The 27,109-nt window shown below is 35.3% G+C and overlaps 2 protein-coding genes across 4 annotated transcripts in view; both read right to left on the bottom strand.

Annotated features, from left to right (window-relative positions):
* Positions 1-27,109, bottom strand: part of LOC126975257 (cuticle protein 16.5-like) — a 351,637-nt gene that overhangs the window by 188,412 nt on the left and 136,116 nt on the right. The gene's annotated exons all lie outside the window — the stretch shown is intronic.
* Positions 28-23,466, bottom strand: LOC126975251 (circadian clock-controlled protein daywake-like). The gene is made up of 5 exons (XM_050823056.1): positions 23,183-23,466; positions 5,761-5,980; positions 3,841-3,971; positions 2,737-2,892; positions 28-781 (listed from the first exon to the last, which is right to left on the bottom strand). The coding sequence occupies exons 1-5, from the start codon at positions 23,265-23,267 to the stop codon at positions 615-617; spliced, it is 759 nt and encodes a 252-aa protein (XP_050679013.1). The 5' UTR covers positions 23,268-23,466; the 3' UTR covers positions 28-614.

Here is a 27,109-nt window from a genome sequence, read left to right as displayed (position 1 = left end):
TTTATATTTTCCCTTCTTATCAATAGCTAATACTTAATAGCTACAATTCTATAAGTGTGTTATATTTCTCATTGAAGATATTTACAATCATACTTATAATTTGAAAATAAAGATAATAATTTCTATCTTACATAAATTTAACAGCTTTATTTACAGATACAATAATTTTAACTATAAACCAGTTTTGTATCAATAACTGCCGTACATTATATTAAAATTCAAAGTTATCATATTTTAACTATATTTATATACATTTTAACCTCAATATATAAGCTTCTTACTTTAATTACTCGGGATTATGTTCGTACATGGCGATCAAGTGAACTCTCTAATTGTGCATAATATTCACAACAATACTTAATCTCCTTTTTCAATATCATAAAACTGAAGAATTTGTTTGAATGAATGCTAATCTCTGTTACTGATAGAAGAATATAAAAATACTTTGTTTTTGTAACTGAGCAAAACTAATGATTGAAAATGGAAACTATTCTTCAAAGTTTTCTCTTCAAAACCTGCTCGGCGATATGTTATTCTTAGACTCAAGTAATTGTAAAATTATTTACATATAAAAACATATTCGCCCGGCTTTGAATATCCGGTGAATATATTCATTAGTACTTAGGTATTGGCACATATAAAAGTTCATCGTATGGGACAGCTTCGAAGAATTTTTTTGCAGTTTCTATAGTAACGTTCATTGCATAGTCCACCACTGGTTGTCCGAATTCTTCTGTAACTACCCTCCAGTTTTCGTTGAGGAATTGAAGTACAGTGTTACCTAAAACATTTTTAATTAATAAATTAGCAGAAAGTGTTATTATGTTTTATGTTATGGCCTAGCCTATTAAATATCGGTGCAAGATAACGATATATTTCATACAATACATATGACTAGGAAATAAACATCAATGCACCTACCGGGATTCAAACCTGGGGCCTCTAGTTCAGTGGGCAGGGTCACTAACCACTGTGCTAAAAAGTAGGTCATCATATTATATAATGTATGAGGCTCGAGGAAAATGTCAATAAAACTTCACAGTGATAAAATTCAAACATAGAAAGAAAGCTAAGTCAGATGTTTTTAATAAAAATCAGTGTTGTTTTGCAATATTTGGACTACAGCTTATAAGCCATATCGGGGTTGGGTGGAAAGAACGACAAATCCGCACCATCTGGATGTGTGGTATTCCTCCAGGGTGCGATTTTCAAGGAACTTTCTTCGACTTACAACCAAGCTGTGGTTTGAGCTTCCTTGTGTGGTATTTCCAGGACGGACAATACGACATGGGTATCTTCAAAAAGAGCGGTACACTTTTCTCAAAGGCTGATAACGCTCCTGTGAATCCACTGGTGTTGCAATAGAATTTATACGCTCGTTTGTCCTCTCAAGTACCTCGTTTTGGTTAAAAATGTGTGTCTGACTACTGTCTACTGCTCTGTACCGAGTACGATCTTCAGTCAATAAGACACGTTCACTCAGTGCGAACGCGTTTCATTTAACTGTCACCTAAGTACATCTGTTTCTCTTTCTCTAGTTAAGCATGTGCGAGAGAAAACTGAGTAAAGCATATTTGACAAAATAAAAGAATTGTCATATCTGTGTCTGAAATTTGGAAAGCAAATTGGACTAACACAGATTAATTATTGATTGATTGAAGACAAAACCGAGCGGAATTTACACTCAATAAATCACAACAATTGGATAACACAGATTATGTTAACGTATAGTATAACAGAACTATTTTAGTTTATTTGTATAAAATGTTAGGTAAGTCATAATGTAGTTTAAAACAGCTAACTTTGACATGTTCAACAAATTAAAGATAAGCTTTAAATATTTTAATAATTTATTAGAATATCAATTTTTATCTTGTTGGAAAGAAGTCATGAAGCCCACAAGGCAGTTGATGTTTCGCAAACTTTACTTTTGATTGGACAAACGCCAGAATGACGTCACTATGGCCTGTATTTATTATAACGCAGGGATTATCTATCTATATATATAAAAATGAATTGCTGTTCGTTAGTCTCGCTAAAACTCGAGATCGGCTGGACGGATTTGGCTAATTTTGTCTTGAATTATTTGTGGAAGTCCAGGGAAGGTTTAAAAGGTGAAAAAATATGAAGATGCTCAGAATTAAATAAAAACAACAATTTAGTTTTTCCTGTGATGTGTCCCCCGTCGTTCAGAAATCACATTGAAAGAATAGTTTAAAATGAATAACTAATAATAATTTTTATTTCTTTCTAACTTTCTTAGGAGGTAAAAAATAAACTTAATCTTAGCTAACAAAAGTTGGTAGATTAACAACAGTTGTTAACTATCTATCAGATTATTTTTATGTAGATTGATAAGTCATAAGTTTGAGAGTGACAGTGAAGTATATAGGCTTAGAATGCAACGAGTTCGTGCAAATCAAACAGCCATAATATTGTCATTCGAGCTGACAAAACACCTGCCGGTGAACACACAAGGAGGTTTTATCCACCCACCATTCATTCATTAAAAATTTACAATCTAAAGCAATTATTAGACATATTTTCTATTATTGACAAATTCATATAACATTATTTTGTTTATTATTTACAGGACGTCTGTCGGGTCAGCTGGTACTATATAATTAATACTATCCTAATTGTAAATTTCCATTAATATGTAGAATATATTTTACAGTAATAAATTCAATGATACACATTAGTAAATATCTGAGAAAATTTAGTTAATTTACTTACTTAGTTCCGGGTTTCCTTTGAATAAGTTGTTGATGGTGTAGTGAACTCTGTCACCGTAATCGAAGCTGTATCTGTAGTTCTTAATACCGAAATGATCTTTGCCTTCAGAATCCTTGAAGTACTTCGTCTTTATGTTCAGTTTTATAACCGAGTTCACTGCAATTTGAAGGGAATCGTAAAAGTTTAAGTGCGCCACATCATACATTTTCGATTGGGGTGTCGTATAGTTTATCACCTATCTATCTATCTATGTAAATAATACACAAATTAAATTTGAAATTAAATTTTATGAACGATGCGGGACTCGAATCCACTACCTCTGGCGTTCCGTGCGAGTGCTCTGCCAACTGAGCTAACCGTTCGAGTGACGTATTGTCATAAAATCTTGTATGCTTTGTTCAACTTTCAGTTGGCAGAGCACTGGCACGGAACGCCAGAGGTCGTGGGTTCGAGACCGCATCGTTCACAAAATTTGGTTTTCAAATTTTATTTGTGTATTAATCCTAGAAGTGAGGGTTATCACTTTAAAGCATAAAAAATTGTATGTAAATAATAATAAACATTTGTATGTTATTTCCCGGCATTTTCCGATACGTGATCGCCATTCGAGGACTTTACTGCCCCACCGGCCATCTGAGGAGTGGGAGTGGGAGGCTCCTTTGCATAGGAGGCCGGCTACATTATGGGTACCACAACGGCGGTTATTTCTGCCTTGAAGCAGTAATGTGTTTTGGTTTGAAGGCCGTAGCTAGGGAAATTACTGGACAAATGAGACTTAACATCTTACGTCTCAAAGTGACGAGCGCAGTTGTAGTGCCGCTCAGAATTTTGGAGATTTTCAAGAATCCTGAGCGGTACTGAATTGTAATGGGAAGGGTGTATCAATTACCATCAGCTGAACATCCTGCTCGTTTCGTCCCTTATTTTTATTAAAAAAATCTGTCCGTCGAACTATGTGCCCTGCCAAATGAAAATTCAGTTTCGCAATCATTTAGGCTTTGTCGGTGAGTTTGGTTCTCCTACGGATCTCCTCAATTCCGATTCTATCTCGCACGGATATGTATAATATTTAAAACAAAATAATCAATTAGCTGACAGTTTTACCAATTTTGATTTTTGAGTCCCCCTCGCCATTAATTGGGAATAACAATAATCTTCCAACAGCTGTATATTTTCCTTTTATTGTTATGTTACATCGCATTTCCAGTATGAATATATTCTTTTCCAAATATGCTCTGAAAACAGATAAAAATGTCATATGAGTACCGAACCTTATATAAATTGCAGAGTGCCTGTTTTATATACAAAACAGTTTATAAACGTCCTTGGAGGAATTGGAGTATATTATTCACATCAGCATTAGAGTATAAGTTTTATATGTCTTAATATTTCTTATTGTTGGGCTTGACTTCAACTTCAACATTTTGAAGAAAATATTTTATGTTTTATTTTAGGCATACGGATACAAAGGATATTATTACCAGAAAACTATTTTAATAGTTGTATATCTGTCTCTCCGTTTATTCTTACAAACGAGACAAAGTACTGGATAGATTTTGATGCGACTTTATTGCCAGTTGGCTCATAATGGGGTGTGCTTTAATTTGAAAATTAATAAGGGTTTCCATAGAAATATTAATATAGTGATATTACAGTGGGCAATTGTGTATAAAAGAAAATATAACGCCTAGATATTTTTAACAGCAATATGTTGCAAATAAATATTAGCTAAGATGATTAAGTAAGTACACACTAGTGCAATTAAGAAGGACTTCTCAAAATTCTGAAATCAATTAAAGCCCAAAAAGTTATAAATTGTAAAAAATATATAGATATATTTGTAATACAAATCTTCTCTCTTAAATAATATAATATAATAAACAGTTTTGTTTGCTATGGGTATATTTAAAAGTCTTTTTTTAATGGAACATGAGGACAAACGAGCGTACGGGTCACCTGATATTAAGTGATCAGCGTCGTCTACATTCTCTTGTTACACCAGATAAATCACAGCAGCTTTGCTGGTCTTTAAGTAGGGTGTACGCGCTTGTTACAGGTAAAGTACCCTTGTCACGTCTTCCCGGAAACACCTCACAAGAAAGCTTTGTAGTACGTGGAAGGAAGTTCTTTGAAAACCGCACTGTGGAGGACCGCCACAAACCCAGATGGTGGGGATGATATCCTAATTAGTTGCGTGTCGTGCGAAGATGGAATTCGGCGGCAGGAATCAGGTGAAGCAGCTCTTCTGATTACTCAACAACAAAAACATACATTTACGATATGTAAGTATTACAGGAGTACGAAACAGGTGGAAATCTGAAGTCGTCATAAAATTGTCAGTTTGCTTGTTGAAGTGCACCTTTTACGTTGTCAATGAAAAGATATTCTTGTAGTACCTTTCTCCCGCGTATCAGAGCAGCAAGCATTTAGGTCGAGTCACTCTCTTTAAATGTAGAGATTGATTTTAGGCCTTGTCCTGCATATTGACGATAAGCACAAAGCTTCAGGTCGTCTTTGACGTAAAAATTTCGTGAAAGTATTATAGCGGGAATATTCTCGCGATAAATTTTCCTAATGGGATTCTGACAAATTTTGTCTATAACAGCATTAACTTTTACTTTTAAGGGCACGCGGACAAAGGATGTGTTATGTATCACATAGTATCTTAAACGAACATACGACTTATACCTTCTATTTTAAAGTCTCTTGAAAAGAACCAACTCATTAGATTTATTGTGATTCAGCCATTAAATCCATTAAATTATCAAAAAATAGATGTATTGTATGCAATGAAATGATTTAAATTTCTAACATTGAAACCCGTTTCAAATTTAAATAAAAAAAAAAACAAAAAAATACTTTTTGTGTTGTAACAATATTTATGGCCAAACAAGTTTAAATAACTGATTTTTCAATGCGACTTACGAAATGTATAAAATACTAAACAAATGCAAAATGAGCTATAGCCATGTAGCATATTCCTAAACGATTAAATCATTAATAAAAACATAAAATACAACATACTCGACATTGAGCGTTTGACATTTTCGTAGTCCAGTCACTATCCCATCAATGAAGGTCACCCTTACTCCTGGCAGCTGAATCGGCAGCTCGTCAATGACGAATGGGTCCAAAGACGGCACTCCAAGATGTGGTAGGCCTTTTGAGAATTCCAGTATTGCATCTTGCGTTGCTTTTATCAGACACGATGACTCAGTATTATTGCAGGGGTGAATAAAGGCAGCTGAAATAGGAAAAGAAAATTATTTATATCTATTATTAATCAATACTATATTGCTCGTAAAGAGGGTCACAATCGTGAACAGCTGATGGTGACAGGCAAGGTAGATGGCAAACGTCCCAAAAGGACGCAGTCCCACGAGATGGTAGGACCAAATACGATCTTCTCTGAACATCAACTGAACAATGCCCTAGATGAAGCTAAGGATCGCAGCAGATGGAGGGAAATCGTACGGTAGAAACTGACGCAGCTGGGGAGTCACGACCCTCAGTAATGAGGAAAACGACGCGAGGAGGAGTATTAATCAATACAACACGGCCAAATTATTTCTTGACCTCGCTGGAACGTGGAGGTGATCCCCTCGCGCTCGTCTTGTTGCGTCAGTACGGTTCGCAGTTTCATTACCGCTAGTCGTATATGTCGTGATATATTTTTGTAGTATCACTTTTTCATTTTTGGAGTTTTCATTGTTACGTTTTGACTGTTGTTGTTAATGGTTCTGTAGTTTTTGTTGTTCTATGTCGCTACAACAGTACTGCCAGAAAAATAATTTTTTTTTTTTACTTAACCCAGATTCTTTCATTGATTTTCCATCATTATAATAATAATAATAATCAAAATTACAAAACAACACCATTTTTTTTATGGAATAGGAGGACAAACTAGCGTACGGGTCACCTGGTGTTAAGTGATCACCGCCGCCCACATTCTTTTGCAACACCAGAGGAATTACAAGAGTGTTGCCGGCTTTAAGGAAGGTATACGCGCTTTTTTTGAAGGTACCCATGTCGTATCGTCCCGGAAACACCGCATAAGGAAGCTCATTCCACAGCTTTGTAGTACGAGGATGAAAGCTTCTTGAAAACCGCACTGTGGAGGACCGCCACACATCCAGATGGTGGGGATGATATCCTAACTTGTGGCGTGTCGTGCGAAGGTGGAGTTGGGCGACAGATGGGTTTTTTTTGTGGTAAACGCGCAAACTTCTGGGGTTTAAATTGGACAAGGTTCAATTTACCCCATTCCGCGATCTTCTCGAGAGAGGACTCGATAGAAGACACAAGTTTATCACGGCACTGGATGACGATTTCCCGAGAGAGACCTGCATGGCCCGTGTATACGGCATCACCAGTGCTGTCGTCTGCATAGCAGTGTATGTTGGAGGTGTCCAACATATCATTGATATGTTGATCCACATCCGGGAGCCGCGTTGGCGACTCAACCAATTTGGACAGACCATACGCCAATGCAAAATTATGCACAGATCGCCCTGCGTAGTCTGTGGTACGTGATCCAAGCCATTCGGCATTGTGCCCGTTGAAATCACCCAAGACTACGATTTCAGCGGATGGGATTTGTGCAAGCACGTCATCAAATGCCGCTTGAACGCAGCCCATGAGGTGATCCGTTTCTGCGTTACTACTATGGGAGCTGTAGACACACGCATAGATCCGGACGCGGGCCTCTAAATCCTCTAAGCCCTCTCCCTTACCATCCATACCCTCAAAATTGCCGAGACGGTGACAGCAGATATCCTCCCTAACGTACACTTATACCCCGGCATGAGGCAACAAATTATGGAAAGGGATGGCCCCCGGTCCTCGCATTAACCTATGCGAAACATATCGGCGCTAGGCCGCTACTTCACGCCGGTATTCTGTGCGAGTGTGGTAAGTAACCCGGACGAATCTGGCCCGATTGTGCTGACGTGATAAGACGGCAGCGTGACTCTCCCACTTTCAAAAAGCCCGTAGTCGCCTCTTACGACACCCTTGGGCCTGGGACTACCCTATTCTTTTTACGCCCCGGGGAAGTACAGGGCACCATTACATCAATTTATAATATAGGCAAGCGTGATGGTATGACGCTGGTGGCTTGGGCACGGGGAAGAGCGCTGGTGTGGGACGCGACTTGCATCGACACTCTGGCTCCTTCTCATGTCCAAGTTACGTCAGTTGGTGCTGGGGCTGCTGCTTCGACTGCCGAAGACAGTAAGCGTCGCAAATATGTCGGTCTCAGTGAGTCATACATCTTTGTGCCGTTTGGTTTCGAGACACTTGGCCAGTGGGGCCCAGGGCCCCCTCAATACGGCTACTGGAAACCCAAGCGCTGGCAGCTATTTCGGTCAACGGATCAGCCTTGCTATCCATCGCAGAAATGCTGCTAGTATTCTTGGTACACTTACGCGTAATGATAGTTATAATTTTATGTGTAATAGTATTGTAAATGTAGTTGTAATATTTGTTTTGTTTGAATAAGTATTGGTAACAGAATTTATAATACTGAAAAAATTAATCACATTTTATTTATTAATAATAATATCCTAGTGATGCTTGTTTTGAACACCGTAACAAAGCGGCGATGTGACGTCATCAACGTCAGGTCTAGAGATGATGCAACCGGGTAGCACTGATATGAAATATTCAGAGTCAAGTGAAAACTACTCGTAATTTTGAAACAATGCTTAAATAGGCTTCATTGAAACTGGCTACATTCAATAGACTTAAACTGTAGGTTGTACTTCAGTCCGGTCTACAGTCCACCGATTTGGCTGCTTAAATTATCGGGATTTACTGCTCAGTGAATGAATAAGCAACTCCAAAGGATCATCCTTGGCGTTGCGGTAATATGGATTAGATTCAAATAGTTCCGAAATGCGTACATAAACCGACTTATTTCCCATGATATTTTTAAAAGTTTCGTGCCTTATAATATAAAAAGAAACCTTAAAGGATCACTTTGTTATCCGTCCGTCTCCAGTTCAACAAATAAAATTTGAAAACAAAATTTTATGAACGATGCGGGACTTGAACCCGCGAACTCTCGCGTTCCGTGCGAGGGCTCTCCCAACTGAGCCAACCGTTCGAGTAATGTATCGTTGATAAAATTTTGTACGCTTTGTTCAACTCTCAGGTTGTTGCTTCATCTACAGGATCTACTTTACAGTTGATAACCTCCTCAACCGCAATATTTGTATATTAGGAAATTGTCAAACAAGTCACAAAAGATCACGTCAAAAAAGATACGGCCGTTTATGCCACAATAACGTACATTTCGACACCCTCTAGGGCATCAAACGTTATAGGGTATTTTCCTTTGACATAGAACTATGAAATTTGGCAATTAATATCGTCTGATACTACAATTATTGGAAAAAGTCTGGATACTTTACATTTCTAGTTAAATCAAAAGAAAGCAGGGTCTTGGTCGTGAACGGTGGTCCAAATTTTGAATTAAGTTAACTGTTGTATGTTAACATTGGCACAAGCTTAAACAGATTTTCAATTATTTTTATGATAATACGATATATTATAAACTTAAACATACTATACACATATATAATCTTTAGGTAAGTTTGCATTTTTTATATCTTATATCTTTAAACGAGCAATTCTTGTATATATATATATATATATAATCTGAATCTCCGAGACGGCTCCAACGATTTTCATAAAATTTTGTGTACAGGGGATTTCGAGGGCGATAAATCGATCTAGCTAGGTTTCAATTTAAAAAAAACTAGTTTTATCCGTGTTTTAATGAGAGACAGGTACAAAAACATTAGAATACAAAGGTAAATTTCGCCAATATACACAAGACGTATAATAGCTCAGATGGGAAATTGGGTGATCCGGAAAGCAGACGACCCCGGTTCGAATCCAGAAGTCCTATTAGTTTTTTTTTTGTTCAAGTTTTGTACATTCTTAAAAATCCGAGCAAGGCTCGGTCGTCCGGATATTATTATATTATATCTAAAATATTGTTTATTTTAAGAAATAATTATTTGTTTTATGGAGCGACTACTCTCGGGCATATTTTCAATATTTTTTTTTATTTCAATATTTAAGAAATATTTAAGTTTCATAAAATCTCGTAAAATATATATTATAGATAGATTTAGTACACAGTTGTCAAAGTTCTATTACATAGTACTCAGTTTAGTCTATCAGTTTTTGATTACCTTGAGTTTAATCACAAGGTACGGTTGGATACTTACATATTACTCAAACCAATAATGAACACTAGATTCTTTGTCAGCGTATGTAAATGAGATAGCAATAGTCTGTGACGTGTGTTATGTTTTCATGTTCTCGTTCTGGACGATTTGTATAATGTAATAGACACCAACGTCCCATATTATACACACACACACACATACATTCACATTTAATTTTTTAATTTTGTTTCGCTTGTCATTTTCATTATTGTCGAGGAATCACTGACCCCGAAGATACAGTTTTAACTAGTTTCGGGGTCAGAGGTCAACCTCTTTTAATATCACTGAAAAACCGTTTTTCAATGTTCACTGTATTATTACAATTAGCGATAAAAATATGTAAATAATTGGTATTATGTTATAAATATTGTACATTTAGTAATTCAAGATATTTGCAGTGAGTGTAAAAGAAATGAAATAAAGTATTATTAAGTATTATATTATAATAATAACTGAATTCACACCAAATCATTCAATTATGTTTTAACAATCAGAATTTACAAAAAAATAGTATTGCACCACGGGAGCTATTGTTTGTTGGGATCCCATGACCTGAGTCCAAACATAAAAATCGCATACGCGAAAGCGATATCAGAAATTATAGTGTATCTGGCTTAGACTCAATACCAATCGATTTTATGTGTATCTGTCACATTATTCATGTTATTTTAGTGACGCGTCTATAGTTCATCTTCTATCTACAGCATTTTTTTTATAAAAATAAGGGACGAGACTAGCCGGACGTTCAGCTGATGGTAATTGATACGCCCTGCCCATAACAATGCAGTGCCGCACAGGATTCTTGAAAGACCGAATAAATTCTCAGCGGCACTACAACTGCGCTCGTCACCTTGAGACATAAGATGTTAAGTCTCATTTGCCCAGTAATTCCACAAACTACGGCGCCCTTCAGACCGAAACACAGTAATCATGACACATTACTGCTTCACGGCAGAAATAGGCGTCGTTGTGGTACCCATAATCTGGCATCCTGTGCAAAGGAGTCTCACACTGGTAAAAAGATATACATAAAGATTTTACAAATTAGGATACTAGAATATTACTGATTATTTTATCACAAGCTAAGAGTCAGTAGCCATTGTATAACATAACAATTATCTTACCAATACAAACGTTTGTTTGGTAGAAGTGTTATTAATCATAATAAATTTTATTATTAAAATCTATGTTATATGCAATAATAATAATGCAATTTAATGCGTATGTAATTTTTGAATTTTATTTATACTTTATTTGGTTATTTTATTTTATGTTTTAAATTAATTTTACAGTAAATTTGTATGAACTCAAAATTTTCTGGTTTTCCCCATATATTTTTTTAAGTTGAAACAAAATTTACGGCCAATCTAGATATTTATTTACACAAACACATTAGGGTTTGGTGCACAGTTTTGCCAAAAACTTTCAGTTTAGCTTCATGACGGTGTGTGTAGGATGTGTACGGTATCGTTAACTACAATTTATCAACAAAATAGTTTAACACTTGTTCTGCAGAACAGAAAAAGAAAAAGAGATCGCACTCAAAGAGATCGGTGGTTATTGCAAAGAAAGCAGTATTCTCACTCAATTTGATAAAAGAATTGAGATTTACACCAAAAGAGGGCAATGAAGACGGCTATGCTCGGAGTGTGTTGCCAGTGATAACTTACGGTACGCAGACGTGGTCGCCAACTACGGGCCGTATGAGAAAGCTCATGGTCGCTCAGAGGGCAATGGAGAGGGCTATGCTCGGAGTTTCCCTGCGAGATTAAATCAGAAATAAGGAGATCCGTAGGAGAACCAAAGCTACCAACGTAGTCCAAATGATTGCGAAACTGAAGTGGCAGTGGTCAGGACACATAGTTCGATGGACAGATGGCCGTTGGGGCAGTAAAGTCCTCGAATGGCGACCACGTACCGGAAGACTCAGTCTTAGTAGGCCTGACAAGATGGACCGACGCAGATCGCCGGAGGGCAGCGCAGGACCGATCGTCGTATCAGTCGTTGTATCGATCGGAAATCCTTGGGGGAGACCATTGCCCAGCAGTCGTCTTTCTGCTGATGATGACCAAAAGATTACAAAAATAATTTACGAATGATGTTAAACTATCATTGATTACGCCATTATTATTATCCATAAAAGGACAAGATGCTGTTACTTATCCTTACCCTATCGCAGGCAATTAAAAACTGAGAAGTGTGTAGGCAAGCTCGTTACCGAACGACACAAAATATCAATTTTGATATTTGCATGGTTGCATGTTCATGTGCGGATAACTGTTCTGTTTCATCACATACCCTGTGTTTGCCTGTCAGCTATGCATGCAAGGCTAAAACTATCGTGGAAACCCTAACGTGTCACCATTACATTGCTATACCCGCTTACAACGCTCCGGATACCAAGGGACTTGTTCGGTAATGGCGTGAAAAATGGCTGAATGAGTGATAAAATATTACTCTTTATTTTACTAAGAAATATAGCAGTTTAGTTGTAGAAATGTAATACTTTGACTGTCTTAGTTACGAGGTGTGGAAGGGTTTCTGCAGAAAGATATTATATTGAAACATAGCATACTTATGTGTTGTTTTACGTCAGCTGTTCCGATTAATACTAAATCACTTCTTACTCACCGATATCTATAAGTTACTTGTGAGCAATAATATGTTTTCCGAGGCTGCGACACATCTATTACCTTATTATTTATAAAGCTTATAATAAACATATTATTATAAATCTACTGGTGAACTACATCTATGATTATACTATAAAGTCTTCTCGTATAATATTACATTTTTTTTTATTGGAACAAAAAAAATCTAATTAATATAGCTACAATACTATAATTACATTAAATTAAAACTTCTGTTACCGGGAAGTGTTCCCAGAATAATAGCACCAATTCCGCGTTGTTAGCTGATCCGTTGACCGAAATAGCTGTCAGCGCTTGGCTTCCAGTGCCCTATTGAGGCCCGTTGATAGTATTTTGTACATTCTCCACGCCTCTGGGCTCCACGGGCCAAGTGTCTCGACACCAAACATTATATTATATTTTAACGTATGTGAAGTGAGCAAGTGAGTGTTTGAGAGGTGACGCTAGTGTAGCGGTGTGAAGTGTGAGGCGAATAGAGGAGGGGTGAGGAGCGTTGAGCCAAGGGTATAATGTCTTGATCGGAAATAAATTAATTATTCTGCACTATTAAAGTGTTATTAAATTATTACGAGAGTATATATTTGAAAATTAAAAGTTATATTAAGTTTAATTGTACAATATTACTGAGTAAATATAATATTTTGTGATGAAAAATAAAAGCCCGTTGAGTTTGTTGCGCCCATTTTTCTCAGGCTAGGCTTTTTGGGATAGGTAGTTATTGACTTTTTATAAGTGATGTCACATCCTATTTTGAAATAAAAATATTTGAATTTGAATTGTATAATCTGTATTATAGGGATAATGATAAAATACTGTTTTTTTTCCCTGACTGCTTTACAATATTATATTGTAAAAGATTAATTAAATTAATAATGTTATATTGTAATAAATTCTGATGTGGAATGTGTAAATAGAAATTGGTCATTAAACTAGTGACGTCTATACTGTTTATTCAACATCCGTGATGTACTAGTTCTGTGGTAATATCTATTCGTAAAATGCAATTGCATTAGTATTGTGAGTAATGGCAGTTGTCAGATAGGGCCTATACATGTTCATATAACTCTAAATGGACTAAGTCTTTTTTAAGTCTGTTCTACATAACACCAAGATTTGTAGCTAATTTTAATTAAGTGAACAATTAAATTAATTACTAACTACATTAACATATACTCTGACTTCCTTTGAGCGATACAAAAATACAACAACGGAATAATTCCACTAAAACTCTTTTTTATATTGTTTTATTTATGTAGGTTTTATTAAAGTAAATATTATGTTATTATTTTTAAAGTGTAAAAATCGGATATATAATTTTTAATTCTTTTGACTTTGATTGTGTTTAAATAAATGTGATTCTCTTGTAAATATTTTATTAAATAATGATTTTAAAAAGATAATTTCTTAAGTTTCTTGTTGTTGTTTCTGAGAGAGAGTTAAGTTAGTAAATTCCGTTTATTATGGCAGATTATCGAACTATCGCTCAAAAATATACATGAGACTAGTTAAGTGCACTTTTCAACCTCACTTTATGAATCTCTTAGTTAATATAAGTCCAGATAATAAACAGTAGATCTAATTGTAAACAATTTGTTATTTTAAAGTGATAACCCTCACTTTAAATTATATTATACAAATGTTTGTAAGCCAAAGTTATGAACCCACATTTATGAAGCCACAATCTGAGAGTTGAACAAGATATACCAAAATTTACGATCCATGCGTACTCAAACGATTGGCTCAGTTGGAAAGAGCGCTGGGGTGGAACCGGAGAAGTTATGGGTTCGAGACCGGCATTGTTCATAAATTTTGGTTACAAATTAGATTTGTAGAACTAATGCTGTATGGAAGGTTCGTCTGTGGCAGAATTGCGACTTGAGAGTCAGAGTTTTAATGCTGCTCTTTATTAATGACAAGTATTTCTTTAATACAAAGTTAATTTTTTATTACAATAAGGTATGAGATGAATACGACGTTCAGCTGATGGTAATTGATACGCCCTGTCCATTACAATGCAGTGCCGCTCAGGATTCTTGAAAAACCCAAAAAAATCAGAGCGGCTCTACAATTGCGCTCGTCTCTTTAAGACATGAGAGATTTAAGAGATGTTAAGTCTCATTTGCCCAGTAATTTCACTAGCCACGGCGCCTTTCAGACCGAAACACAATAATGCTTACTGATTACTGCTTCACGGCAGAAATAATACCCGTTGTGGTACTCATAATCTAGCCGGCATCCTGTACAAAGGAGCCTCCTACTGGTAAGTTGGTTTCATGTAAATGATTGACATGATGAACAACAGTAAAATTTGCTATTCATTTACTTGGTCAACGTTTCAAGGATCTAAGCCCTTTAACGATGTTCTGATGATACTTCAAATCCTGATAGCCGTAGTTTGCCTGACCCTTTGAGACTCTCAAAATTACACAACAAACAACATATTAATTGGCAACATACGAGGTCAGTTTGATCATTATGTTGCCGTATGTATTACTATACATACGGCAACATAATGATCAAACGAGGGTGCGGTCTTATTCCTCGTTATATCAATTGGACGTAGTTCATGAAAAACGTTCCAAGCCACAAACTTCACAGTTTTAAGGAATTCGTGTTTAAAGTTTAATAAATGTTAGTGTTATCTATACATGTGGATTGGGCTACTAAGTCATGGTGCCATTTAAAGAGTGACAGTACGTCTGCCATTTTTTGTCAGTCCGTTAAAATGAATCACGTGACAGGTTTTGTGTTCTTAACTCAATTTCGACATGATTGTGGTTTGCAACGTTTTTCTGGAATTACGTCCAATTGTTCCATTGAACACGCACTAGTGAAGTATGCTATTGATAAGCGTGCGAGCATAGTAACTATTTAAATTTTCCAATAGTAATGATCTCACGCATATGAGAATTTACAAGCATTCCACTACCTACCAAAGGGCTTACTTTAATACTTACTGAATTAACGCAACCACCCGATACACGTCTTGACATTGCATAATTAAAGAATGTAACCAACGACGTTTTATAATGTAACGCTAAATATTAATTCCATAGAAGAAATACATGATTTAAACTTGGAGAGCGTTACGAAAACTGTGATCGGGCGGGGCGAAGGAAAATTTTTTTAACATCATTTTCTTAAATACATTTGAAATAAATAATTTTTTGAATATTGTTTTGTGCAACAATTTTATATTAACAATGTTTTTTTTTTTAATTTATTTTTTTGTAATAATTTTTTTAATTTTTTTAAATATGTTTCTTTGAAATGTTTGTTATTCAATATTAACGGGAAGCTTTGAAATATTTTTGTGTAAGCTTTGCCCGTTGAAGTTTCATTACTACTATACCCTGGTCCCAGCATATATTTCGATTATTTCATAATTTCATTTCGTTCTAAGCAAACAATTTTATAATTTAATATTTTGTTTCACTTCAAGTCTTGTGGTCTAAAGCACATTAATTTTTTTATCTTAGACTTAGACCCTAAACCAATAACCATATATTTGAAGATTTTACAATTGTAGATTTATATTTTTCTCCTCTCGCTATTTGTTAAATTTAAAATTAAAAAAAAATATTTAAATTGCCTTACGTACATAATTTTGAAAGTGAACCTCAAAAGTAATAAAAGTCATTAATTTTTCAATAATTATTGATTTCCTTGAGATTTTTTTTTTCATATAAATCATTACAATCGCTTCAGAAATATCTTCCTCCAAGGGAAAGTGGGAGGCTCCTTTGCACAGGAAGCCGGCTAGATTATGGGTACAACAACGGCGCCTATTTCTGCTGTGAAGCAGTAATGTGTGAACATTATGTATGTATAGACCGAAACACAGGTCTGAAGGGCGTCGTAGCTAGCAAAATTACGTGGCAAATTAGACTTAACATCTTATGTCTCAAGGTGACGAGTGCAATTGTAGTGCCACTCAGAATCTTTGGGTTTTTCAAGAATCCTGAGCGGCACTGGACACAGGACAAACGAGCGTACGGGTCGTACGCTCGTTTGTCCTCCTATTCCATAAAAAAAAACACCATTGTCATGGTGTTTGATGATTTAAACACTAAGTTTTGATCTTTTCTGTGGTAAGACTGAAACTTAAGAAATTATATAATGATGGAAATACTTTACTACCCATTTTTTCAACTTAACTTTGCAGGACTTAAATTTTTGAAAAAAAAATATCATATTTTTATAATATAGTTACAAATGCTAACAGATTGAATCACTGAGTGACCAATCTAGACGAAGAAAACAACGACAATATGGAAACACACAAACCGACATATCCAGAGATTGATTAAAATAAATGAGTGTAGGATTTTTTTCAGTGGGAGGCTCCCTTGCACAGGATGCCGGCTAGATTATGGGTACCACAACGGCGCCTATTTCTGCCGTGAAGAAGTAATGTGTAAACATTGCTGTATTTCGCTCTGAAGGGCGCTTAACTTCTTATTTCTCACGGTGACGAGCGCAATTGTGGTGCTGCTCACATTGCACACTTGGGCAGGGCGTATTAATTACCATCAGCTGAACGTCGTACTCGTCCCTTATTTTCTTTAAAAAAGAAGCATACCAAATTTATTATCTTATAATTGCCATAAGCTGTACTAACATTAATAATTAAATAGATAATAGACTAATAGAGTCTACCATAATACCGTCAACAAATTACACTGTTAATTTTTCATATTTTTTTTGTAAGATCTTATATGTTTATGTCAACTTTTGACGTGAAAAAGCTAGCACAATGCTTGTAAATATTTCAATGACTAGTTTTGGTCAAAATCTATAGTTGTAGTATTTACAATGTGTTATAGTTATAGACGAAAATAATACTACTTGTATTATAGTAAAAATATACAATTAATACTGATGGCCTAAACTCTTTAAACACCTAAATCAAAACAAAGATATAATATGGTTGGAAATAAGTGATCAAAAGCTATCTAGTAATAAAACACCATGTTGGAGAGGGAAGCAATGCCGGAAATGTAAAAGATTTAAGGCACCAGTACATCTGCGATTTAAAAAGATATTATGTATTCTGTGCTGTTTGAACATACCAAGGGAAAACACTCAGGCTTTGTAATACTATCACGAGGCATTGGTTGGAATTTCATCAGAAATTACGATGAACGATCGATTTAGAACCTACTTACATTAAAATTTAATTATAAAACATCCTTCCTAAGGCCGATTTTTGTTAACACTTTATTTTATTTGTAAGTACCTACTGCTAGGAACTACCATCTACTAAAAAGCAATTCCACTACAAACCCAGCGCCACGTGTAACATCAATTCACTCCAAATTTAAATTCAAATATTTTTAAAATAGGATATAAAATCACTTAATCAAAGTCAAAAACTGCCACCCCTCCCAAAAGGTATGCCTCAGTCCTGTGAATAACGGGTGTAACAAACTCAGCTGGCTTCTTTTTTTAAAACATGGTTACAATGTAACATCGTTCAATAAAATTTATTATTTAATAGCCTGTGGGCGGTCGCTCAATTCCAAATCAGTGGTATCATTAAGAAAGTCATTTATGTTATAGTAATGTATACCACACAAACGTTTCTTAAGAACTCTTTTGAATTTCGTAATACATTTGTTTTGAACATTATCTGGGTTCTTGTTGTAAAAGCATATACATCGCCCCACAAAATTATAAGTTAATGTCTGTTCATGGTGCTAACATTATGCTTATGAAATTTTCTAGCAAATCACTTATGTGCCTATGTACATACATAACATTATCAAGACTATATAATATATTCTTATTATATCCACAACGGCGCCTATTTCTGCCGTGAAGCAGAGCTGTGTTTCGGTTTGAAGGGCTCCGTAGCTAGTGAAATTACTGGGCAAACGAGAATTAACATCTTATGTCTCAAGGTGACGAGCGCAATTGTAGTGCCGCTCAAAATTTTTGGGCTTTTCAAGAATCCTGAGCGGCACTGCATTGTAAAGGACAGGGCGTATCAATTACCATCATCTGAACCTCCTGCTCGTCTCGTCCCGTATTTTCATAAAAAAAAAATATCCACTTAAGTAAAAACCAAAAACAATCCAAGTTGAGGACTAGTTTATCTTAAATAGCCTTGGATCGTTATTGCAGTTACTTAGAACAATTTAGTAATCTAACTTAATACTTGAATTATGTCGCAACAGCCAATATTATTGTTCTCATACATTGCAACGGAACAGGTCTGTGTTTACACGAACTGATGACTATTCAGCCCAAGGTGATATATAAACAAACGAATAATTTCTATAAAGTTTTAAGGGACTTCAATAAAGTACTTTTTAAAGAAGCAAATCGTGGTAGCTGTAATTTAACATTAGGTTTTTTTTTGTAAAAGTTACATTTTTATTGTTATTTTATTTACCCCGACGCTTCGTGACCTTTGCAGAGCACTGAGAGCCCTCTGATATCGTAACAAAACATCGGTTTAAATAAAATAATAACAAAAATTAACTTTTACACAAAAATATAATGTGTTAATAACCCTAATATTATAACACAGTTACAATTACACGCGTTTTAATCCATAAAATAGCATTTTATTTAAATAAGTACAACTTGCGTTAATATCTACAAACAAAATTTTGTAGGACTGTGTATTGAACTCCAAGATAATTTATATATATCAAGGGATATTAAAATGGGATAAAGTAATGGAGAAATTTCTAGGAGGAAATTTCTTCACCACTGGATGCTGTCTAGATGGGAACCACACCCTCACCTTCCTCTGAACTTAGGCAGTGGCATGAAAACACTTTTCGTGTTTTGGATCAAAATGGCGCTCAAAATTTTGGGTGTTTCAAAATCCTTTCCGGACACTTGTACTGCATTGTAATGGTGACTGGAAATGGAGCGAACACCCTCAAGCTATATCTAACTAAATTTAAAAAAATAATGCCCGCAGAATTTCTTGCTGCTCTGTTCAGTTCTGAGGCATACTACATGGGGAACACTAAAAGTTTAGCACTTCTAGCTAATCGGAACAATTTGAATTTCGAATGTTATATCTTTTTAAGCATTGCAACCTTCTTAGTAATAAAAAAAAATTGGCGGAAATCATTTGTCAATTGTTTTTTATCACTACGTACGCAACGAAAATGGAATTCAGTCGAAAAGATATTAGAGCGATGATTTTTTATGATATTAAAAATTCTCTCTCTCCGCAAGACTGTGCCGCTCGTCTTAAAATGCTTTGGATGGTTTGCTGAATTTGAGAGAGGTCGGGTTTCTTTACATGACGAATTTCGTGAAGGGCGGCCTTCAACTGCCGTCACCAAAATAATGTGGCTACTGTTAAGCGGCTAATTGAAGTAAACCCGCGGATTACCTATGAGATAATTCGGGGACTATTGGGGGTTTTTATGAGCCAATTTCAGAAAATTTTACACAAAGAATTGAAACTTCGGAAACTTTGTTGTCGTTGGATCCCTCATGAACTTACAGCGGAGCAGAAGCGGCTCGGGTGGAATCGTGCTCACAGATGCTAATGAAGTACGACCACGGACATTTTCATGCTGTTTATGACAATTTCACAGGAGACGAAACGTGGATTTATTTTTTTGAACCCGAAAAAAAACAGAGATCTTGTAAATGGGTGTTTGAAAATGAGAACAGGCGGCAGGCGATAAACGTTGGCAAATAAATTATCGCATTTTTTTCTGAGCTAAGGGTCCAATATCTGCACAATTCCACTTGAAGATCAAAAGAGTGTTAATGCCGAGTGGTTTTCTACTATTTGTTAACCTAGGGTGTTAAAAAAAATCCGCGAAAGACGACCAAAAAGCCATTATATCATGACAACGCTTTTATACTCACGTTCAACTCAACGAAGTTATTTTTAGCTTCCGAAAAAGTAGCACATAGCCCCGACCTAGCACCCTTTCTGTATTTTCCCCAAAATCAAAGATGAGAGGTATCACTTTTACCAATTCCGAAGAGGCAGTGATAGCGTTCAATCAGCACGTAGAAAACATGCCTTCAGATCTGTAGTCGTCCTGTTTTAAAAAATGCATCGATCGCATGAAAAAATATTTAAAATGTAAAGGAGAGTGTTTTGAAAAGCAATAAACATAATAATTTAATTATAACAGGTTGTATTTTTTAAATTACGCTTTTTTAAGTTACGAACAAATCATATCAGCGATTTAGATTTGCTTTACATTTCATAGACTTTATTTTGTTTGCCCGTAACCTCAATTCATTTATTTTAAAGGCATTTATTTTCTCAAAATTGATTCCTTTAGAATTCTTTTTGGTGTCATTTCTAATAACTACTAGATACTACTACCGCTTCGGAAACAAATGGCGCTCTGAGAGAGAAGAAGCGGCGCAAGAAACTCTCCGTAGAAGAAAAGACTAAATGTATGCATTTTACACTTTCACATACAAAAAAGGGTTTAGATTAGACAGTCTTATCTAATATTTTACATTTTTTTTTATGAAAATAAGGAACAAGACGTTCCGCAAGACGTTCAGCTGATAGTAATTGATACGCCCTGTCCATTACAATGCAGTGTCACTCAGGATTCTTGAAAAACCCCAAAAATTCTGAGCAGCACTAGAATTGCGCTCGTTACCTTGAGACATAAGATGTAAAATCTTATTTGCCCAGTAATTTCACTAGCTACGGCGCTCTTCAGACCGAAACACAGTTATGTTTACACATTATTGCTTCACGGCAGAAATAGGCGCCGTTGTGGTACCCATAATCTAGCCGGCATCCTGTGCAAAGGAGCCTCCTACTTGTAAAATACAGACACCTCTATTTTATTTTTAAAGCAGTCAGAGGTAATCCAAAAATATATAAAAAATATTTTGAATGATTGAATGATTTGATAAATGAATAGGTTTAATGTTGCATTATAATAAAACGTAAATATTGTATCAATAGGTGGTGCCATACCAATAACCCAGATTCATTTCCGTTACATAGCTAGGCTAATCCGTTGACCGAAATATTTAGCAGCCATTTTCTTTCTTGATTTACTAAAATCACTCGAATGCATTTTTATTACTACTTTGTCGGAGTGATATTAAGTTACATAATAGTCCCTTTAAAACTTTAATTTTTTGTGTTCAAAATTTCGGGATGATCGGTGTAGTAACTTTAACGATATTATTCTTGTTTGTGGTATTAGCTCATATTTACATTCAGAAGGTATAATGAAAACAAAAATCTATTAATCCGATTGCTTTCAAACTTTGCCTGAAAATTTTTATTAAAATTGGTCCGTTTTAGAGTTGATAGGGAGACCTACGCACATATACATATCGATATATACAAGAATATCATAAAGATTTCTGCCTTCTAAGTGTAGGTAAATAGTTAAAATATATAAATGTATTATATTATGTAATTGAGATACAACACGCAAACATGTAAAGTTTATTTACTTTTTTTTTTTAATTAAAGTTTTTATATTTTTTATATCTCCATTTAAATGCTCGCATAATTCCTTTATTTACTTACGATGTGTATGGACTTATGCATTTATTTTAATTTTACTTACTTGTGTAAGGCATTTAGTATTTGACATTTGAGTATTTTTGTTGCATCACTTTGGATACAATATTGTAATTGAAATGTTTTGTAAAACGATGAAGCAATGTTGGTTTAAGAGAGTTGCAATGAGTTTCTTGCCATTTCTTCTCCTTAAAGCTCAACCTTTTCCGAAGTGGTGGTAAAACATTTCCTAGACCTACATGAATAAGTCTATTTTGATTTGATTTACTTTGGTTATAGACAGACATCACTTCATTTTATGATATTGATAGTTCTTTGTCATGTTGCCAAAGCAAGTAAGTTCTGAGTGAACTTCGTATAAATCAGGTTCGACTTGATCGGCTTATGAAAAGGTATATAAATCGATAGAACCAGGATATGTTTTGCTCGTTCATAACCCGATAGTTAATGAAATAAAACAAATCGAAATAAATGCCCATCCGGGGTTGGCGTCGTCAAATAAAAGCCAGGTTTTATTCTCTAATTATTGTGACCATTAAACTAATGTACTTGTTTAGTTCCTATTCAAATCATTTACCAGTGGGAGACTCCTTTGCACAGTATGCCAGCTAGATAATGGGTACCATAACGGTGCCTATTTCTGTCGTGAAGCAGTAATGTGTCATGATTACTGTGTTTCGGTCTGAAGGGCGCCGTAGCTAGTGAAATTACTGAGCAAATGAGACTTAACATATTATGTCTCAAGGTGACGAGCGCAGTTGTAGTTCTAAGTTACTAAGTTGTAGAATCTTGAGCGACACTGCATTCTAATGGGCAGGGCGTATCAATTACCATCAGCTGAACGTCCTGCTCGTCTCGTCCCTTATTTTTTTTAAAAAAATGGAATACTTAGGAATTGTTTCATTTGATTCCTGTCGTCGCATTATATTAACTCTTATGATTCCTATAATATTGTAAAAAAATATATAATATAATAAAAAAATTGAATTATTTGATTTTGTTATAGTCAGTGCTCAGTGTAAAGTCATAGATACGAACCAATCCTGAAATTGGAAACTTACGTGCAATCCGTCCCGCACAAATGCCCACGAAGGCCGCCACTACCGCTGCACAAATCGAAAAAACCAATACATGTCTATCACACATCGTGGACCAACACAATCGAACACAATTCAGTTCACTCAATTCAAGCCCTTACTGCTAACAAACTTTAGTAGCTTATTACTTTTTATGTCACAACAGGTTCAGTCTCATTTTCGCTTGGTCTTTGCTAACTTGACGGTCGATTTTGACGCAACAGTGGCGGTAATCCGCTTAATAAATGTGTTCGCTTTGCACGCTATGCAACTACTGCGTGCGTTTAGGAATAGTTGTATTCTGAACCTAACATAGTAGAAATTGCTTCATCGGCTTGTAACCTTGCTAAGCACGGTGGTATACCAACTATTACAAGCCTCGAAAATATTTTAGAATCTATAGAAAATACGTGTTATGATTATGCGTCTCTTATTTTATTATTTAAGATTAGCTTTACATTTATATTATGAGATGTTAATGTGTGTATGTTAGCGAATGTATTCACAAGCTTTATAAAAACTGGAGTTTGTTTTAAGGTTGCAACTCGCCAATTGATGGCAAAATAGATGCCATCAAGTGTAAGGCATAAAAGGCATTTATTTTCTCAAAATTCATTCCTACCTTATAATTTTTTTTGATGTCATTTCTAATATACTAGATACTACTACTACCGCTTCGGCAACAAATGGCGCTCTGAGAGAAAGAAGCGGCGCAAGAAACTCTCCCAGCATTCTTTTTTTCGCGATCTTTTTAATACATATTATACAATATTATACTGTCATTGCTATTGCAATAAAATAATCATAATCTAGTCCCAGGCTGTCCGATCACTTAGATATTCAGCTCTGGAGTAGTAGGATTTACGATAAAGCCATTTTTTAATTCAACATTTAAATTTATTTATAGATAATGTCTGAACAGTGGCTGGCACTTTACTAGAAAAGTGTATACATTAGTATAGCTATTATTTATCTTATGAAGACTACTAAAATCAGATTCAAGCAATCCCTTATTCCTAGTGTTACTATAATAAAATCACAATTAGGAGAAAAAAGGTGATGATTTTTGTGAACGTATATTAAATTTTCACAAATGTACTGAAAATGAATAGTCATAATATTTATTTCTTTAAATTTTTCTTTGAGAGACTGTCTATAACCAAGCTGATATATAGCACGAACAGTACAAATCCAATTACAGAGTATAATTGAATACTAAATATATTTTGTTATAACTTATTTGTTATTATCATTTGTAAACTAGTACTTTCTTTATTGAAGTTTAAAATAAAGACATCTATAAATTCGTTCGTGGAAGGAGGAAAAGTTAGTTCGATTGTTTGATTGTGTGTTGGATAAAATTGACTGATTAGCGCACTGAGAAGGAATGGGAAGCATTCAGATGATCGGATGATATTAAAGTTAGTGGCATATAATATCACGGAGAGTGTCAAAGGCTCAAGGTCAAACACCAATCCACCAAGTCCACAATCTTCAAGGAAAGAAAGAAACGAAAGATTTTTTATTATTTTAAAACGTATAGGTAGTTTGTACAAATACAAAAGATAAAAAATAAAAATAAACTTAAGATTGGTGGTCCCAACTCAGGATGTTTGCTGGTTTAAAACCAACGCTGGTCTTCTGTTGGGCCATTTGGTGACGTCACGATAAATATTTACATATAAAATAAAGCAAAACTTTTTTATGGTAGGAAACTAAAAGTAACGTGGAATAAAAACTAAACTAAGCTAAAAGCTAAACAGATACGACTTAGGGACCTTCCAGAAAAAAACATACTCCCACCTTAAAGGCCGCCAACGCATTTCTTGACACACCTGTTGTTGCGGATGTCGATGGGCGGGTCCGGAGTTACGGAGGTCCCTCTCCCCATCCCGTGAGCCTCTTGCCCATTTGCCCCCTCTCATATAAAAAAAAAATCTGATATAATTAACGATGGGCAATGAATGGCTCATTGGCCGCAAGAAACTTTATACCTCGTAGTACGTGGTATAAACTGTGTGAATCAACTACCTTATGAAGTGTTTCCGGGACGAAATGATATATGAACCTTCAAATCTCGTGACTCTAAACTAACCACCTCAAGGGCTGGCAACGCTTCTGTGATTCCCCTGGTACTGCAAGCAAGAATGGGTGGGGTGATTACGATTTCCATAATGTGGTTTTGCTATTTTTACTCCCAATTCTATAAAAACGACAAATTCAATTAATATAAGGAAATGTCTCTCTGAAGTATTTCACCTTTTTGTTATGACAATAAGGAACGAGACGAGAAGGAAGTTCAGCTGATGCTAATTGTTACGCCCTGCCCATTACAATGCAGTGCTGCTCAGGATTCTTGAAAACCCAAAAATACGCACTACAACTGCGCTCGTCACCTTGAGACATAATATGTTAAGTCGCATTTGTCCAGTAATTTCACTAGCTACTGCGCCCTTTAGAACAAATACTGCAATGCTAACACATTACTGCTTCAAGGCAGAAATAGGCACGTTGTGGTACCTAGCCGACATCCTGTGTAAAGGTGCCTTTGTATGTATGTTTATAATGCATGTTAATGCTACTACTATGTTATATGTAGTATTTGATTTACAACGTAACATAGCTAGGATTATTGTGAAACTGAAGTGATAGTGGGCAAAGCACAGATCGAAGAACAGATGGCCGTTGGGGCAGTAGGTCGCCCGAAAAGATGTACTCTGAGATCTTTCGGGAGACCTTTATCCAGCAGTGGATGGTTTTCGACTAGAGAGATGATGATAATGCATCAACTCGCATATCGTATCTTTAAAATAATACTTCGTAAGCTACTTAAATTATAAATATTTTTACTTAAAAGGGTGGCAATATGTTACGCGCCACTTCATGAAGAATGATACACTCCAAATTGAAATGTAAAATTATTTTTACTAATTTTATAATTTTTATCAAATGCAATTAATACTTTATTAGTAGTTAACTAAAACGCAATGAGTTTTCTGTACAATAGTAGTAGTCTATAGATTTGTTACCCAAAACAAGTATTTACATAGATTTCTGAAATTTTTAAAAATTTACCGATTTTTAGTTGTTTACATTCATACAGCTATCTATTTTCAAAATATAAAAGCACATTTGTGTTAAATATGTCACCTACAGTTTATATTAAACTAATTTGTTTATATATAAAAAAGGCATTAAAAAAAACTAGGCTTACTTCAAATAAGAACTTTGCTCTTGTTGAAGGTTAATGACAAAGTTGCGAAACAAAGCCAATGTTTCATATTTTCTTTTATTGTTTGTTTACTTACGAGATAACCATAAAGTTGTCTATTAACTTGAGGTTGTGTGTTTTGTTGAAACTGGCACTAAAACGACTTCTACGTGACATAAATTCGTAATTCTAATGAATATAGACTGAGTTAAATAAATATATTTTGTATTTCACATGTTTTCGGTATTTCTTTTAGGGTTATAAGACATATAACTTAATACATATATATAAATAATTATATATATGTATTTAGTTTTTGAATGAAGTCAAACGAGCGTACGGTTCCCCGGAATTAAAAATAATCTCGCTCTCCAGAGCATGATAGGAATCACAGGAGATTCATCCACTCTATGTCGCAACATCCTGGTAAAACCTTGCCTGGAAACACATTTCTTAGTTTGGTTGTACGCGGCAGAAAGTTCTTAGAAAACCGCACTGTGGATATGCACCACATCCAAAGATGGTATCCAATCCGGTGTTCATCTTTCAAAGAGTCTTGATAGTACGCCTGCGTTATGCGCTTTTGAAATAGGTAAGTACCTTCAGAAACAGCGGTACACTTATCTATCTAAAGGGCCGACAACGCTCTGGTATTGCAAGAGAATTAGGCGGCAATAGTCTATTAACATCAGGTGATCCAT

Source organism: Leptidea sinapis, chromosome 35, assembly GCF_905404315.1.
Source record: "Leptidea sinapis chromosome 35, ilLepSina1.1, whole genome shotgun sequence".
Lineage (NCBI taxonomy): Eukaryota > Metazoa > Arthropoda > Insecta > Lepidoptera > Pieridae > Leptidea > Leptidea sinapis.
This window is presented reverse-complemented; position numbering and strand designations above follow the sequence as displayed.

What these genes read in the sequence shown, in the direction of transcription:
- LOC126975251 (XM_050823056.1), bottom strand. Translation starts at nt 23,267, where the DNA reads ATGTGTGATAGACATGTATTGGTTTTTTCGATTTGTGCAGCGGTAGTG. An exon ending in TTGTGCGGGACGGATTGCAC is followed by an intron (nt 5,981 to 23,182) that starts GTAAGTTTCCAA and finishes TTCCTATTTCAG; the next exon opens with CTGCCTTTATTCACCCCTGC. An exon ending in TGTCAAACGCTCAATGTCGA is followed by an intron (nt 3,972 to 5,760) that starts GTATGTTGTATT and finishes ATCTGTTTTCAG; the next exon opens with AGCATATTTGGAAAAGAATA.